Source organism: Seriola dumerili, unplaced genomic scaffold (genome assembly GCF_002260705.1).
Source record: "Seriola dumerili isolate Sdu_G_001 unplaced genomic scaffold, Sdu_1.0 BDQW01000035.1, whole genome shotgun sequence".
NCBI classification, from domain to species: domain Eukaryota; kingdom Metazoa; phylum Chordata; class Actinopteri; order Carangiformes; family Carangidae; genus Seriola; species Seriola dumerili.
In genome coordinates, this window is record NW_019174290.1 from 1,092,697 (window position 1) to 1,110,319 (window position 17,623).

At 39.0% G+C, this 17,623-nt stretch overlaps 2 protein-coding genes across 3 annotated transcripts in view; one reads left to right on the plus strand and one right to left on the minus strand.

Moving 5' to 3' along the window:
* The window catches only part of LOC111216520 (ADP-ribosylation factor-binding protein GGA3-like), a 16,939-nt gene extending 12,966 nt beyond the window's left edge, over positions 1–3,973 (plus strand). For both annotated transcript variants that reach the window (XM_022738047.1, XM_022738048.1), the window contains one exon: positions 2,628–3,973. In XM_022738047.1, coding sequence (XP_022593768.1) covers positions 2,628–2,738 — 111 coding nt within the window. In that variant the 3' untranslated portion in view covers positions 2,739–3,973. The remainder of the gene's footprint in view (positions 1–2,627) is intronic.
* Positions 3,974–5,845: 1,872 nt separating this feature from the next.
* On the minus strand, positions 5,846–17,426 carry LOC111216521 (cAMP-specific 3',5'-cyclic phosphodiesterase 4B-like). Its single transcript, XM_022738049.1, has 16 exons — positions 17,379–17,426; positions 15,375–15,382; positions 14,594–14,776; positions 14,389–14,428; positions 14,149–14,219; positions 13,311–13,473; positions 12,720–12,813; positions 12,464–12,621; positions 11,259–11,357; positions 10,949–11,113; positions 10,009–10,108; positions 9,754–9,908; positions 8,612–8,734; positions 8,322–8,504; positions 6,885–7,081; positions 5,846–6,275 (listed from the first exon to the last, which is right to left on the minus strand). The coding sequence occupies exons 1-16, from the start codon at positions 17,424–17,426 to the stop codon at positions 6,167–6,169; spliced, it is 1,896 nt and encodes a 631-aa protein (XP_022593770.1). The 3' UTR covers positions 5,846–6,166.
* Between the last annotated feature and the right edge of the window lie 197 nt (positions 17,427–17,623).

The window sequence follows — 17,623 nt, forward strand, 5'->3', positions numbered from 1 at the left end:
TCATAGTATAGTAAGGCATAAAAAGTCAAAAGTCATAGTTTAGTAAGGCATAAAAAGTCATAAAAACAACATAGTATAGTAAGGCATAAACCGTCATAAAAACGACATAGTACAGTAAGGCATAAAAAGTCATAAGAACGACATAGTATAGTAAGGCATTAAAAGTCACAAAAACATCATAGTATTTTAAGGCATAAATAGTCATAGTATAGTGTAATAAATGTGGGTTTACTCCAGCAATAAGTGCTAAAAATGTCAGAACCCTTGAATAAACACACAGAGGGAAGGGATAGTGTACAAAAAGGAACAATCTTTATTAATACAGTATCATGAAATTCATAAAAATGGGTGGGGGGCTTCAGCTGGACAAGGCGACAGTCATAGTATAGTAAGGCATAAAAAGTCATAAAAACGTCATAGTATAGTAAGGCACAAAAACGACATAATATCGTACGCAAAAAGTCATAGTATAGTATGTCATAAAAAGTCAAAAAAACGTCATAGTATAGTAAGCCATAAAAAGTCATAAAAACGACATAATATAGTTAGGCATAAAAAGTCATAGTATAGTAGGGCATAAAAAGTTATATTAAGGAATAAAAAGTCATAAAAACATCATAGTATAGTAAGGCATAAAAAGTCATAAAAACGACATAGTATAGTAAGGTATACGAATTCATAGTATAATAAGGCACAGAAACATCACAGTATTGTAAGATATAAAAAGTCATTGAATTCAAAGGCATAATAAGACAACATTACAGTAAGTCATAAAAACTTCATATTAAATTAAGGCATAGAAAGTCATAAAAACATCATAGTATAGTAAGGCATAAAAAGTCATAGTATAGTAAGGTATACGAATTCATAGTATAATAAGGCACAGAAACATCACAGTATTGTAAGATATAAAAAGTCATTGTATTCAAAGGCATAATAAAACAACATTACAGTAAGTCATAAAAACTTCATATTAAATTAAGGCATAGAAAGTCATAAAAAAAAATCATAGTATAGTAAGGCATGAAAACAACATAGTATAGTAAGGCATAAAAAGTCATAAAAACAACATAGTATAGTAAGGCATAAAAAGTCATAAAAATAACATAGTATAGTAAGGTATACAAATTCATAGTATAATAAGGCACAGAAACATCACAGTATTGTAAGATATAAAAAGTCATTGTATTCAAAGGCATAATAAAACAACATTACAGTAAGTCATAAAAACTTCATATTAAATTAAGGCATAGAAAGTCATAAAAACATCACAGTATAGTAAGGCATAAAAACAACATAGTATAGGACAGCATAAAAAGTCATAAAAACTCAGTATAGTAAAGCAAAAAAAGTCACAAAAACGTCAGTATTTTAAGGCATGAAAAGTCATAAAAATGACATAGTATAGTAAGGCATGAAAACTACATAGTATAGGAAGGCATAAAAACGTCATAATATAATAAGGCATAAAAAGTTGTAAAAACGACATAGTATAGCAAGACAAGATAAAAAGTCATTGTATAGTAAGGAATACAAACATCATAGTATTTTAAGGTATAAAAAGTCATAGTATAGTAAGGCATAAAAAGTCATAGTATAGTAAGGCATAAAAAGTCATTGTATAGTAAGGAATACAAACATCATAGTATTTTAAGGTATAAAAAGTCATAGTATAGTAAGGTACAAAAACATCACAGTACAGTAAGGCATAAAAAGTAATAAAAACATAGTATAGTAAGGCATAAAAAGTCATTGTATAGTAAGGAATACAAACATCATAGTATATTAAGGCATAAAAAGTCATAATATAGTAAGGCAAAAAAAGTCATAAAAACATAGTACAGTAAGGCATAAAAAGTCATAAAAACGTCATAGTAATTTAAGGCATAAAAAGTCATAAAAACGACATAGTATATTAAGGAATACAAATATAATAGTATATTAAGGCATAAAAAGTCATAATATAATAAGGCATAAAAAGTCATAAAAACGTCATAGAATAGTAAGGCATAAAAAGTCATAAAAACGACATAGTATAGTAAGGAATACAAATATAATAGTATATTAAGGCATAAAAAGTCACAAAAACGTCATAATATAATAAGACATAAAAAGTCATAAAAACGACATAGTATAATAAGGAATACAAATATAATAGTATATTAAGGCATAAAAAGTCATAAAAACGTCATAATATAATAAGACATAAAAAGTCATAAAAATGTCATAGTATAGTAAGGAATACAAACATAGTATAGTAAGGCATAAAAAGGCATAAAAAGTCATAGTATAGCAAGGCATAAAAACGTCATAATATAATAAGGCATAAAAAGTCATAAAAACGACATAGTATAGTAAGGCATAAAAAGTCATAGTATAGTAAGGCATAAAAATGTCATAGTAGTGTAAGGCATTAGAGTCTTCAATAAACGTAATGTGTCTTTGGACTGTGGGAGGAAGCCGGAGTACCCAGAGAGAACCCACGCAGGCACAGGGAGAACATGCAAACTCCACATAGGCCCCAGGCCTGGGAAGTCATGATATAGTAAAGTGTCAAATGTCAGAGCATAGTAAAGCATTAAAGAAGTCATAGTACCTCATTTAAAAAAAATGTTTTTTCTTTTCAGCGTAAAGTGCGTCTACGCTACAAGCTGACACTGACACACGGCGATCAACAGCTGAATGAGACGGGAGAGATCGACAACTTCCCGGACTGGACGTTTTTGATTGGCCACTGAAAACTTCAGACACATGGATGTAAAAAATTGCACAGGAACTCAAACCTAGATTTTGAGGACAGATAGTAAAGTGGAGCCAAAGAGAGAAAAGATCTACAAAAAGGTGGGAAACAAGCAACACACACCTGGAGTCAGTCATCATGAGGTAAACAACCACCACAACAAGCAAATATGAAGTCTGTATTAACAGACATATGACTTTTCTGCATCATTTCATAATTTACAGCATGCATGATGCAAGATGTAATCTCAGAAAGACATATTACTCTAAAAAGATGGGCAAACTCTACTTCATACATCAGAAGGTACAGGTGTGTCATGTCAGGTGGGTTTGGTACATCCCTGATTGTACACGTTTCAGGGTTCAGTATTCTGCTTTTGTCTTAGTGCTGTTATTGTGACTGCTGCCTATTTGTAGAGTCCATGTATGTGTTGGCATGTAGCTGGATACATGTGAATTTCATATGTGGTTACATATGAAAGTATTTATTTGCTTTTATGCACATCTGACATTCAAAATTCCCAAAGTGCCTTGAGATGGAAATATTCTTGAATATGTATTTATTTTAATTAAGTTCTGCACGACATGGCTGCCTGAAGGACTATGTGTCTTAAAGAGTTTGCAAATACAAACTCTTTAAGACATAAAGAGTTTGTATTTGTGTGGATTTGAGTTGTTTCAAGTTGACATTTTCTGCTTTTAGGTGGGAGATGAATGAAACATGTAACAGTACGATTGGATCGATGTCACATTTTACACAAGCTGATTATTGTATTTTGAATTTAGCCTTTTTTCATAAAAGGTGACATCAGAGTGCTCATTTGTACGAAGGCTAAATAGCACTGCTTACTTAAAAAATAAATGAAGGAAAGATCTTTCACTGCTTTCACAAATCATAGGCAACATTTAGAAAACAACTCTAAATGTTGCAAATAGATAAGCATGAGCAAATGAGGAGACATTTTTCAATTTTACAGTGCGTAAAGATGCAATTACCGAAACACTGCAACTTTAACCCAATGTTAATTTTTACAAGAACAAGCAAAGAAAGTCGTGTTTTAGTTTTAACATGATGATTGTGCGTTTCTGATATTACTTCTGATATTGCTTCACCTGTTAGTTGCCTTTTACTAATTAGTAGCATGTTCATCAGTTTTTGTGTCCCTCAGAAACGTCTGTTTTGTTGTACTCTGCCTGTTTCCTGTCATTGCAGTACATTTCTTCTGTATCTTAATTCGCTTTGGTCTTATTTATTTTGCAGCTTTTTTCTAAATGAATGTAAGTTTTGTGAAAGTTGCGGTTCGTTGAGGCTTCTGTTGATTCTTACCAAGTCTCTGTTTATTTGTTAATGTGACCAGATCAGTGTTTCCCGATCACTCGTCTTATGCTGTGAAGCTTTATGAGCATCTATAATTGTCAAAACAAACTGCACTTAAGGTTTTGTCAGAGGATTTAAGGCTAATCTCTTTTCTTTGAATGCTCGTCTGCCTCCTGCCTGTCAGTTCAGCAGTCCGTTGCTCATCAATAAATGAGAAATCTGATATTATCGGATAGTCTCAAATTCTGTCTCACCAAATCATCCCATTTTTTCTGTAAATATAATCACCCTGAAATATCGCCCTCAACTGACCCTCAATTATACTTCAGTCTATAGTGATATAGAAGGATTTCTTTTTTTTAGATGGATTAATCTGACTGTATGAGATAATTAGATAAATCATTTCAGCTCTAAAGACAACACTGTGAATTGGAGGAATTATTATTCTGATAATTGATTCATCCACTCATTATTTTCTTAATCATTTTGTGAAATGTTTTTGTTAAATACCTGTAACAATTCCCCAGACTGTACAGTGAGGCCTTCATATTGCTCTATTTGTCCACCGATAATCTAAAACAAAAACACAGACAGTAATACAAGATTTTAAGAAAACAAATATGCTCATATTTGAGAAGCTGGAAACAAAGAATTTGGGGCTTTTTTGCTTGAAAATTGAAGAGTGAATTGATGCCAATTATTTGTTCCAGCTACAGCACTAAGGAAGGAAATTATTGACAGATAAAATACACTCAGTTTGCAGTTTATATTGCATGATTGTTGTGTCAGACTTCATTAGTTTTAGCTGGGTGTTCCTAATAAACTGCTGAGTGTTTCCAAAAAATCTACTACTAGAGGAAAGTTGCTTGTAACTGAAAACACCATCCATTAACTTCATTGATCATATTTATTATGACATCAGCAGATTAAAATACATGTTTATTATGTACATATATGTAACAGGGGTGTTAGATAAAGTGCCAAATACCATTTTTACAAAAACAAAAAAAAACAAAACGAAAAAAAAAAGGGACTTGTGGAAGACCATCACACACCCGTTAGCCTGGTCCCACAGTTCATTGCTTCATGGACGAGTAGCCGTCCTGGTTGGAGGACGGCTGAATTGCTCAGTGCTGGTCGTGGGACAGTTTGGCACAATTCACCCGGGAATCAAAGTCACACAGTCTGGGAGAGGTGACGCTGCTGTAACTGGATGAGTACTGGGTGTTTTCTTTTTTTTATTTATTTATTTAAACAGGGACCGACATCGACACGTACAACAAGTCAGCCTTTTGAGCTGGACTGTGAATGTTTCCACTTTGAGAAAAACGGTCCAGCTATTGTTCAGAAGTGGTTTCAGAAATCCAGCATTGTTGCTTTAAGGTTAGTATGTGAGGACATTGAACTGTTCCTAGACCAGAGCCCGACGGTGTGTTCTCAGCATCCTGCTTACGAGTGGAAAGTTTTTGTAGTAAATATAAGACGACAGACTACACTTTCCAGACTTTTTTTTTTTTTTGCATTTTTTTTCTCTTTTCTGACAAACAGAGGAAGTTGACATTCTTTAAACAGTGTTTCTTGAGTCTAATGAGTCACTGTGTGTGTGTGTGTGTGTTACATTGACGATGGGTAATAATCCATGAGACCGAGAAACAGGCACGCAATTATATGCATGTATTCAGGGTTTTTTCTCAGATTTCAGGAGCTACAAAAGGTCGATAAAACAGGTCCCCCCCCCCCCCCCCCCCCCCCTCCTTTTTAATTATCGTCCCCAGTTTATCCCCGACGGCAGTGATGGATGTACAGATACTTGGCGATGAAGACTCTAGTCTTTCTATCACTACCAGTTGATCAAGACGCTATAACAACCTGTTTGTTCCCGGGAAGGTTTTTGTTTTTGTGTCCGCTGCTCTACTGTCGGTCTGTGAGCTGTGAAGTTCGTTTAGGACGTCTGTATCTGAGCAGGTCACAGAGCACGTCGTCTTCATCTCTTTGTCCTCCTCCGTCATACTGCTGACTGTCGAAGCCTCTCTGCATTTCCTTATGCACGTCTTTGTCTCTTCTTAAATTTTCCTCACTGATTCGGTTTATTTGTGATTTTACACCCAACTAACTTTCCTCTTCCTCTTCTTCCTCAGCTGGCGCCTCCTCCTCCCCTTCTTCCTCCTCTTCTGCTTCTTCCAATTCTCCTTCATCTTCTACATTTTCTTCAGTCTCTCCCTCCTCTTCCTCAGCTTTATCCTCTACTTCTGCCTCTTCTTCTTCCTCTTTCTCCTCATTCTCATTTTCCTCTGCATTCTCCTCCAACTCCTCTTCCCTGTTTTCCTCCACTTCAGCCTCCTCATTTTCAGTTTCCTCTTCCCCCTCACCTTCTTTTTCTCCATCTATTTCCCCTTCTGTCTCTTCTTTCTCTCCGTCTGTTTCCCCTTCTGTCTCTTCTTTCTCTATGTTTTCCTCACCTTCATCTTCCTTTGCCTCCTCATTTTCTCCACCTTCTTCGCCAGCCTCCTCCTCCTGATTTTGCTCATCTTCCACTACATCATTAACTTCCTCTTCTTTTTCTATTTCATCTGTCTGCCCTCCTTCTTCTTGTTCCTCTCCCTGTTCCTCATGTGCGGAGTTCTCCTGCACCTCCTCCTCCTCCTCCTCTTCGTCCTGGACTCCGTTCTGTTTGCTGTTGTGATTCTCCTCGTCTTCCTCTTTCTCAGTTTCTGTGTGGTTCTGCTCCTCGCCGTTCGGCTCCGCCTGGTCGTCCTGCGTTCCGTCCGCATCGCTGCCGTCGCCGCTGTTCCTCAGGTGCACGTGGTTGTGGTTGTTGTGCTCCAGGTCCTCCAGGGTGATTTCGAACTGGAAGCGGTCATGCTGGTGGTGTCTGTCCGGGGGAGGTGAGGGAGACTGGGGCATGGTGTTCAGGTACCACTCCCTGTTCTCCTCCAGCGTGTCCAGCAGCTCCTGGGCGTCTGGGTGCACCAGGTCGGCCCACGTCTCCCACAGCGGGTGGACGATGTAGTCGATGAAACCCACCTGGAGAAGAAGGAGAAGCACGTGGTTAAGACTTTGGATTTCCCCCAGGCTTTAGGTGAAGTTAAAGGAATAGTTCTACACTTATTTGCTTCCTTTAGTTAATTTGGACTGGATTTATTTGGGGTGGGGTGATTTTAAAATAATAAATACAGTAGTACAGTATTTGAGTACATTCCAGCGAAGTCGAACTATTCCTTTAAAGCACAGGGAAGTCCAACTGGCAGATTATCTCAAAACAAAAGAAGATTTTTTTTTAACCAAGCACAGAATCAGTAACCACAAACTTGACACGGGAAGATGTCACTGTTTAACTTCATGGAGATCAAGAGGGGGATCTGACCGTAGCCACTGCCAGCTGGACGTTGAAACAGAAATGCATTCGTCATACATGTATCCAAAATTTAACAAAACATTAATCATTGCCAGAGTTTATCATAAGTTATTCCAGAAGTAATTTTCCTGCCAGATTTATGAAAAGTTTTTTTGTTTCTGTTTCTGTTGGGGGACAATGAAAATTGTGTACTGCCAAGTTTGTCTCTTTCCTGTACCAATGCAAAACAAAATAAATAGAAACATGGATTCAACTGACAAATATCTTTGTTACAGGCTCCATCAGCGTTATTGATCAAGTAAAATCAAGAGTTTGAGTTATACACGCTACAGAAAATTTAGTGTAAATGTCAACTGATTTAAATTAAAAAATTTACAGATGTGTTTACAACCATTAGTGATATGAACAAATGATTAAACTAATTAAAAAAAACACTTAAACACTTTATAATTAGTTGTTGCCAACTGTCTAATTAATACCAAGATGTAGCAGTAAACAGTTTCTGCAGGTTCAAATCGAGGTTTTGCTTTTCAGCAGCTTTTGTTTAAATTTGGAAATGTATTGCTTAGATGCTACAACCCTTCATACTGTTTCACTGCACTCAACAGGTTAGAGTTTGAACGACTGCCCGAAGTGTTGACTCAACTCAAATTGCACTTTTTGAAGATGCAGTTTATGGTGTTTTCAGGAAAAAGCTCACTGTTTGTGAGAATCACTGTTCCTCTTTGCTGGCGCTGGCTTCCTGTGTGGTGTCATTTCACATGATCATCACCATGAAATTTGCGATTTCCCCAACCACTGTGACATTACACAACTTCGCAATGACACAGCAAAGACGACCATTCATCTTTTTAGATGAACTGAATCAACAAAGAGACATTTAAAGAGGAGGATGAGATCAAACGTTACCTGGCTCTTCTCCACAGACGCAGTGTGTTTGTCACACATGGCGCTGATCTCCATCCCCCTCTCTCGCTCTTTGTCACCCTGTCGAAAAAACTCCTCCATGATCCTCTCCGTCCACTGTCTGTACAACGGTAACGTTTTGGTGGGGTTGCTCAGGTCTGCACAGTGCACCATGTTCCTCAATACCTACACACATGCAACAATATCAAACTGTTTAGATTTCATGAGACGTTCTTAGTTTACAGGCACGACTGTGTGAAGCACCGAACTGGCTTGTGCAGATGACGGGTTACCTGTATTCGTTCTGTGTAGTGGTCCAGGAGGAGCACACCAGAGCTCGTCACCTTCTTGGTCTCCACCATGGTCTTCAGATCAGCCAGCAGGGTCATGTGTTTGGACATGTCTGTGGCCAGCACCTGTAGACAGACGGAGAGAAAGACAAAACTAGGATTAAAGCAAAGATTCCAAACTGTTCTCTGTCCTAAACCGCCAAATAAAAACTAAACTCAAACATGTTTAAGCTGAAAATAGGGACAGTATGTGATGTGAGTACATTCAGATTCAGTTAACTTTTAGTTTTAAAACAGTAGCTGCCTCTCAAAATCTACTGTTTTATAGACCTGCTCCTGTTAAAAGCACTTTCATAAATTATTGCATTATTGTAGAGACTCAGTGAGACCAGAGATTAAAAAGAGAGACCAGTGTTAAAAAGGTTTCTGAACAGCTGCAGAGAAAAATATTTTAGATTTTATTTTGGTTTTAGCTTGAATTTAAAGCCGCTGGAAAAAACTGATTCAAATCAAACAATATTTCTCCATAGCATTAAATATTCATTCATTAAATAAACAACAATCAGAGGTCATAAAGAGTTAACCTAGAAACTCAGCTAATCTACTTTGTCAAGACTGACGGACAGTTACAAAACAACCAATAAATGTTGCTAAATCCTGAACCCTTTTGAAATGTAGCCCCATTCACTTCCAAACAGTGAGAGGAACAAAGCACAAAAATGCAGAAATATAGCATGTGAAATATGCCCAAAAAAGGTCAGAAAATGGTGAGTTTATGGAGGATCAGTGATAGTGAAAAGCTAATCAAAAGAAACTCAAAAGTGTTATAGTGTTATAACAGCAAAAAACAAAGAGCGCAAAATATTCAGAAGATCAGAATTAAACAAAATGCAGCTGCACAAGCTTGAACAGAGAAATAAATGAGATTAAACCCTAGAGACATAAACTGGCACCTGAAGACAACCTAACAGCAGATAAAACTATTAAGACAAATCTAACACCATCAAATGATAAGTGAGAGCAATGAAAAGACGCCACAGAGGGACCACAGCTAACAAACCAAAAGTAACCCACGCAGGAGTTAAAGAAGTGTTTGTTTATACTTTCAGTGATGTTGTGCGAGTCGTGGTAAAGGAGCTCCTCACCATGTCGATGACAAGCTTGCGAAGGCTCTGGCGCTGTCTCTTGGTGAGGTTTTGGAAAATGTCACAGTTTTCCTGGTGCAGAAGCTTGAAGCCCACGGCGAGATGATGGTTCTCCAAAACTGACTCATCGTTATACATGAGGGCCAGCTCTGAGTCTGAGCACAGAGAGGAGGGACAGAGGAAAAGGTGTGAAAACTGTTTGGTGCAAATACCTACACACGTTTTTACTGTGTGTGCGTGTGTGTCTGGACTCACTGGTGTTGATGAGGAACTGATTGGAAACTCCAGGGTGGTCCACATCATGGATAGCTGCAGCGAACAGAGCGGCGAGGATCTCCAGGTCGGTGAAGACGGCCTGCACGGGACAGGATGTGGCAGGAGAGGAATGATTATCTGTGTTACAATATAAGATTAAAACCTGATTTTAAAAAATACTATTTGCAAGACAGTTACTCTGTCGTTGAAACAAGATTCAAACTCCTCCTTGTTTTGATTTTGTGTTCTACCTCCTCCTTTTGTTTAATTTTTGTGTCTTGTGTCCTTACATGTGAAAATAAACAATATCCGGATCATGTTTCACATGTTACTAATGTCACCATGTAATGTAGTTTTTTACCTTGTTTTACCGTAATAAAAAAGGTGTTTGTGAATGTTTAACTGAACGCCTCAACAGTCATCCTTGGTTCTCATGTTCTTTTTCCATGTGACTTCTTGTCTTTAAACATTTATGGCTGTGTTGTGGGTGAGGCCATGAATAATTTTCCAGCTTTGGTTTGATAATAAATTTCTATTGTGCTGCACTTCATTGTATTCTATAAAGGAGGTGTATTTTTGTCAATCCGAGACAGAATAATAAGAAATTTTCCCATGACTGACCTGGGCAGGGAGGGAGGCCAGATCTGTCGCAAACCTGCCTCTCTCTGTGTGTGTGTGTGTGTGCCCACGTGCATGTAGAAAATAATAAGTACCAATACCACACAATAAAAATTACTTAATTGCAAGTCTTTTACAAATTAAACTCCGCATTACAAGTCCCGCCTTGAAAAAAAATGTACTTAAAGTATTAAAAGTAAAAGTCAATACAGGGAACTCAGAATGATGAAAATTAAAATAAATAAAAAGGAAAAGCAGCTCATCCTGGAAGCTGGAAGCATGAAGTGTGTGTGTGAGAGAAAGAGAGTGCACGTCTACATACATCAAGAGCAGGTGTGGAGAGGAGGACGTGTGTGGACTGGGTGACATCTGCAGCATGGAGGCTGTTGTGGTATGCTACGTTTCCATGGTAATGGTCCTCGAGGGTCATCACATAAGTGACAAAGGTGTCGACCGGGATACGAAACGTCTTCAGCAACTCGCGCTCCTGAGGAAGAGGAGAGGAGTCAGAACTTCACACACACTCCACCGGGAGTACGTCGTGCACATCGGCAGCAAACACCCGAAGGCTGCAGGTGAGAAGGACGCCACGCACTTGCACTCCCACTCGCACTCGCACTCGTTTTGTTTACCTGGAAGATGGTGTACATGATGCAGCTGAGGGGTCTGTTGTTGGAGAATTCTGCTACTCTGAATATGTTAAAGCTCCACTTGTCCAGATCCTCCAGCTCCTGGTTAAACAGCACAGACACAATAAACATATATTAAGTGATGAGTCACAAAAACAAAAAGATTCTACAAATCATAACAGCCCAAACACACTGAAAGCTTCATTAAGAGCTTACGCACGTCTTCTAAAACATAGGATGGATTTATTTTGAAAGCGTCTCAAGCAGAGTTGTTCAGAGGGTTTCAAGACATTTAAATTTACAGAAGAATTAAAGGCAGGGAGACATAATAAATCAAATTTAACCATCAGGCATAATGTCAGAATCCCATATGATTAAACTGAAAAAAAAACAAAACAACCAATGAAACCTATCCATATGTTGAACCAGATGAACAAAAAAAATCACTGATTCCAGCTTCTAAGTATGAATCATAGTAAAATCAATCATAGTAAACTTAACACCTTTGGGTTTGAAGTGTTTGGGCATCTTCACAAGTTTTTTCACAATTTCCTGATGGTTGATTGAGAAAATAATAGTCATATTATTCGATAATGAAAATAACAGTGACCACAAAGCGCACATCTCTTTCATGTCACTAAAAATAACCTTGATCATTCAGTGAAAGGGTGTCAAGAGATGTACTGGGAATATCTGCAGCCTCTGTTACTTACAATGAAAAACCATAAATCATTTATATTTGTATCTGGAACGGTCTCATCTGACTCATGCGCTGCTTCATGAAGATGCAGAGCTAAGAGACGGTCTCCATCCTACTGTGGGCTCTCCAAACATTTGGTTCTACAGACTGGATGAAATTAAACAATGAGGCGCCGAGCTCTAACAAGCAGACAGAGGCATAATAAAAGATTCAGTGAGAATTTCCTTCTGTATGTGATGCAGACATGAACTTAACAAATGTTTGCACAATGTGTTATTGAGAGGCCTTTTCAGTAAAATAATTATAACCTAATGTATGATGATATTCTATTATGTTTTTTAAGAAGTACAGAGGACACTTGTACTGTGCTCTGTACTGCTGGAGGAGACAAAGAAGCTTTTGAATAAAACTGTTTACTGGGAAAGAATCAAATGTTCAAAGAACATCTGAACAGGGATTGTGTAACTTATTTTATGTGAGTCAGAGAACACCAGACAGACAACAAGACCTTGGCAAGCTCGTCCTCGTGGTCTGTGTTGACACCGAAGCGAGGCATTGATGTGCTGGAGAGGCTGGAGCTGTGAGACAGTTTCCTCACTCCACTGATGTGACTCATAGGTTTGTCTTTCAGGGTTGGAGACGGAATTTCCACCTCATTCTGCTTGTCTACAGATTGATGGGAAAACGCAAACACACGCGTAAGGATTTATTGTTAAAGGTCATAAATATGGTTTGGACGGAGATCAGATTCTGGTCCCACTCACCCAGGAAGGTGCTGGAGATGTATTCAGACACCTGGTTACCAGAGCGACTCATCTCTGACAGGTGGGACAGCTCTCTGTTCAGCATTCTCTTAAACTGTGTTGGAAAGAGAACAAAACAGAAGCAATCTGTCAGTTTTCAGTAAAGACCTAGAGCTAATATTTAATATACTGTAGTCTGTTTTGGGGTATTAAGTAAGTCCCAAGGTTTAAAGTTGCACTGGTCATAGTGCTGATAGAAAGGTGGTACATGTCCCTGGTAAACATGCATTTGATTTTAGCTTTTAGCTACAGAATGGTTTACAGTGGAGGCCTATAACAATATACAACAAGTATTTGAGCATAAAAAACTATAGCTAATATGTAGAAGACAAACATTTTAGGCAATAATTTTATGTTTTTTTAAACTCAAATTTTGTTATTCAAAAATTTTGACAGATATGTAAATGTTTCACAGTTGAACAATGAATTAATTAGAAATGACAGGAAGTCATTACAACTAACTGATAAATATATGTAATACTTTTTAATTGTATAAAAAGTGTCAAAATACATATTGAGGCATAAAAGAAATGCAGTCTGATCCTTGTGTACCTTGTTGGAAGCCATTTCGCTGACAGAGCGATGTGTCTGAATGGTCTCCAGCTGGTCCAAGCACCAGTCCAGTTCCTCCAGCGTGTCCAGGGCGAGCTGCTGGTACTGCTGATCTGATAGCGTCGCCCTGGGACTGACGCACACTCCACCCAGAGGAGACCTCCTAAAAAACACAGTGGTTAGTTAGACCAGCAAGGAGAAGTTCACAGCAGCCTCATTACTTTGTCTATCATTTTATATTGTTTGTTTAAAGGTATTTATAGTTATTTATTTATGTGTCTGTTACCAGTTCCACATATTTTTTAAGTATATGGGCTTTGACTTTATTTAAGGGATAAACAAAGTTATAATGAATTGAATTGAACAGAGGGTGCATAGAAGATACAACATACAAGTTTCTCTCTCTCTGTCTCTCTTTAACTTAAGAAAGGTGCTTGTTTGATTTCTTTTCATTTCTTCATTCAGTATGACATGTAAGAATGTTTGAGATGGGAATAATAATCTGCATTTAATGTCAATGTCAAGTCCACCTTTCTGCAGCTGCAGGGGACTGTGGGTAGAAGCAGGTGTTTGGAGGTGCTGAGAACGAGTGCACTGTAGTACTGTATGACTACTGCCCCAGACTGTATGAGTCACCTAATGATGCAACTGTAGTCATAAAATGTATGCATGAGTATGTCAGTAGTGGCATTTTTAGGTCATATGCTGTATTAAGTAGATTGTTATCAGTCTGATTTAAGAAGTCTGAACTTCCTCTTTGACCGTTTACACAAAGGACAACATACTATCATATTGTGCATTAGTGGGACATTTCAGGGCAATAATGATTGATACTGACTTGACTGTTGGTGTGGAGACGTTTGCAAGGATGGTGAAGTTGCTCCGTACTGATCGCAAACTGGCCAGTACCTAAAATCATCAAACAGTGTCATGAGACATCAGGATATATACCAAATCTTTGGGTTAAAATTATACATAATTAGCTGAGAAATCATTTACTGAAAGTAGCATGAAACTTTTTACACAATATATATGTCCATTTATCTAAACAAATGACTTATCTCTAAAGTAAACTCACTTGAGCAAAAGGTGTGACAATGAAGTCCTCTCCTGTGTGCCTATGAGGAGGAGTGACAGTTGAAAGAGTTGGAAAAGAGAAACAGGGAGTCAGAGGTGACAGGAATATTTCTCATGAAAATATCAACATTTCAGTGCACACATACATACTTCCCCTCCCCCTCTCCCTCCCACTCATTCTTTCAGTCTTTCCTCCTGAGCCTCACCCTTCGCTGGCGAGGGAGGAGTTACGTGAGACCGTTTTGGGTGACATGTCGTAGTCCGAGTCGGAGCGGTAGAGGAAGGACTCTCTTCTCTGGCCCTGGGGGAAGGAGGTGTGCAGGGTGAGGCCTGGACTCTGCGAGCCCAGAGGGGTGTGACCTGGTGAAACGCCATTTTCTGCTTCATAACTGGAAGAGGAGGAGTGGTGATCGTAGAGGACAGAAATGAAACATCCTGCAGAGTTTTACTGTAAGGTGAAATCGGGAGAATGAAGAAAGGTTTAATTGTGTGTCAACCTGTCAGTGTCTGCCTGCGTAATGGAGATGCGTGGTGGGATCCGGAGAGGAAGAGTTGTGGGACGTGACACATTGCTCAGGACCTCTGGTGAACGGGTGCGATCCCGAGGGCGGAGCCAGCAGGGCACCTGCAGAGTTGGCAGGTAAGGTTTGTATTATAGAGGATAGTGGACACCTGTCACTTTGCAGGTGTTCAGAGCAGCTTTTACACTCAGTCTCTCTTCCATACAAGCCTGGATTATGACCAAAGCAAGCAACTGCCACAAAAGGTCCAGGTTCACTATCATCTGGTTTAAGGTAATTATCATTATAAAAATGTATTCATTATGCACTGCTGTAACTCTAGTCTAGCCAATGTTTTTGCATGTTTTTTGCACATTTTCAAATACATTCACTTAAGTTTTATAGCTTAGATGTAGTTCCAAGTAGCCACTGTATAAAAACTTTGATTTGATTAATTAATTTTTATTCTTGGCCACTTGGAGGCAGCTTCTTCAGCTTGTTTACAGCTTGTTTGGTCGGATAATGTGACCTTAAAGTTGAAATAACTGTTTTTTTCCCCACTTAGGGGGCAGCCTAACAAGCTGTAAACACAACACTGATATATCATGACATTATAAAGTTGCATGTTAGCAAACAATTCCCTTTTTACAGATCAAGCTGAGACGGAGCAACATTATCATTCAGTTGGTGTCACGTTTCTTGTTCACCTGTATTATTCAAAAGTAATATTTCCTCTTTTTTCAGCTTTGTTTTGGTCTTCGCCAACTCTTAAGGTAAATACGTCTTCAGAAGCTAAATGTTCCACTATATTCACCAGCTAGCTACTAACTTTGTCTGCTCTTTGGTGCTGGGCTTGTAGTGTACAGGGTGCTTATCATAGCTAATGAACAGCTTCAATGAGCTGAAACAAAACAGAACGAATGGAGGCTGTGAAACCGAAACAATGAGCGAAAGTGGATAAGTGAAGCTCCGTTACTACGAGGGGACTCCTTTCACATTCAGTCATTTGAACTATTCGTTAAGATCTAGTAGTATACAGCTTTAATTTATCATATTGTATACAATGTTTACAGTGTTGCATCATTGTTGCATGGTTAAATACTGCATGTGAAGCACAGACTGCATTTATCAAGTAAGAGTTAATATAATAGAATCTAAGAAAAACCAGTAGATCAGTGCAATGTTGGGAAAATTTGTAAAACACAGTAACATAGTTTTCAAAATGGTTAGCTGTAATATTCAGTAAAGTACTGTCCATGTTGCTTTGACATGGCTCTGTTCACTTTGACGCACTGTAGGCAGTGTATGTGGAGCACAAACAGGAAAGGTGGCTGTCAACAGGGGCCCATGGCTCATTTTTGCTCCACAGCCCCCGACCTGCTTAATGTGCCCAAGCTTCCTTTCAATACCTGGAGACTAGACGAGAGTCTTCTGCTCCTCCCTCTGCGTAGCTCAGCCCCCAGCGTGGCCCCAGACGTATAGGATCGGCTGTAGCGAGATGACTCCGCCTTCTCCCCAGCACCTGTTATGTCTGTGTCATTGCCCTGTGAGACAGGAGAGAGGGCAGATGAGGAAAACAGGGAAATGGAGCGAGAGAGATATATCCTCAGAGGATAAAAGAACATTTTTTCTTTGTATATACACGCACTGTATTTAGGGATAAAATTTAAAGGACATATCATTCACTCTTGTCATTTTTGCACATTTACCAAACCATGTTGATTTGTCATCTTTAAATTCTGATGAGTGAAGAAATTTCCACAAAAACAAAGACCATAAATTATCAATGTATGTGTTCTTGCATGCATGTGTGACTGTGTGTGTGTTCGGCTACATGCATGCGTGTGTGTGTTTCTGGGATAAGGCCTCTACAGACTGAGCTCTTGGAGGCTGATCTGCACTGCAGTACCGTAGCAACAAAACACTGGGGGAATGGTAGCAGTTGCTAGGCAACAGTGCCGTGTTGCTTCCATGCTGCGTTTGATGTCGTCCAGACCCAGATGTGGAAAGACGCTCACATCCACACACATACACACACAGATACATGCATACAGTATACACACATTCACAAATGTATGGACACCCGCTCAGCATAATCAATAAAAAAGCACTTGAATAATGCATAGTGTTGTGTCCTTCAGCCAAGACGTTACCTTTAAAAGAAAATAGCTCCTTTACATAGAGGACTGTGACAGACTGAATGGTTCGCTCAGTGTGAGTGAGGGCAGGAGGAGACAAACTGTCCACTCTGACTTTTGAGTGCATTCACAGAATCTGACGACAAGAACAAAGGGAGCTTGGATGTGTGAAAGTCATGAGGTTTGTACGTCATGGTAGACATTCAAGAAAACACACACACACACACACACACACACACACACACAGAGAGAAAGAGTGGAGTCTGTCAGTCTGCTCTGCCTGGTATCTACTCGCCCTGTAACAAGTGATGAAGTTGGCAGGTTTTCTCATGTATATCCCTGGTTGTTTATACGCTCACCTCTTCTCCAGTCACCGACAGCACGCTGCGGCTCTTCTTCATTCTGATTGGCTCGTTCTGCGCCCCAGGGCGGAGCGTTCCCGAACCCAGGCAGCAGAGCAGGTGGAGAGCCAGGACCGGAGAGGTCAAAGGTCACTGCAAGGTCAAACCAGGGTCAGACCGGGTCACAACCGGCCCCCATTGGAGCTGACTTAGCCAGCCAACTGCCTCGCTCACGCTCTGTCCACACCTCAGAAGGC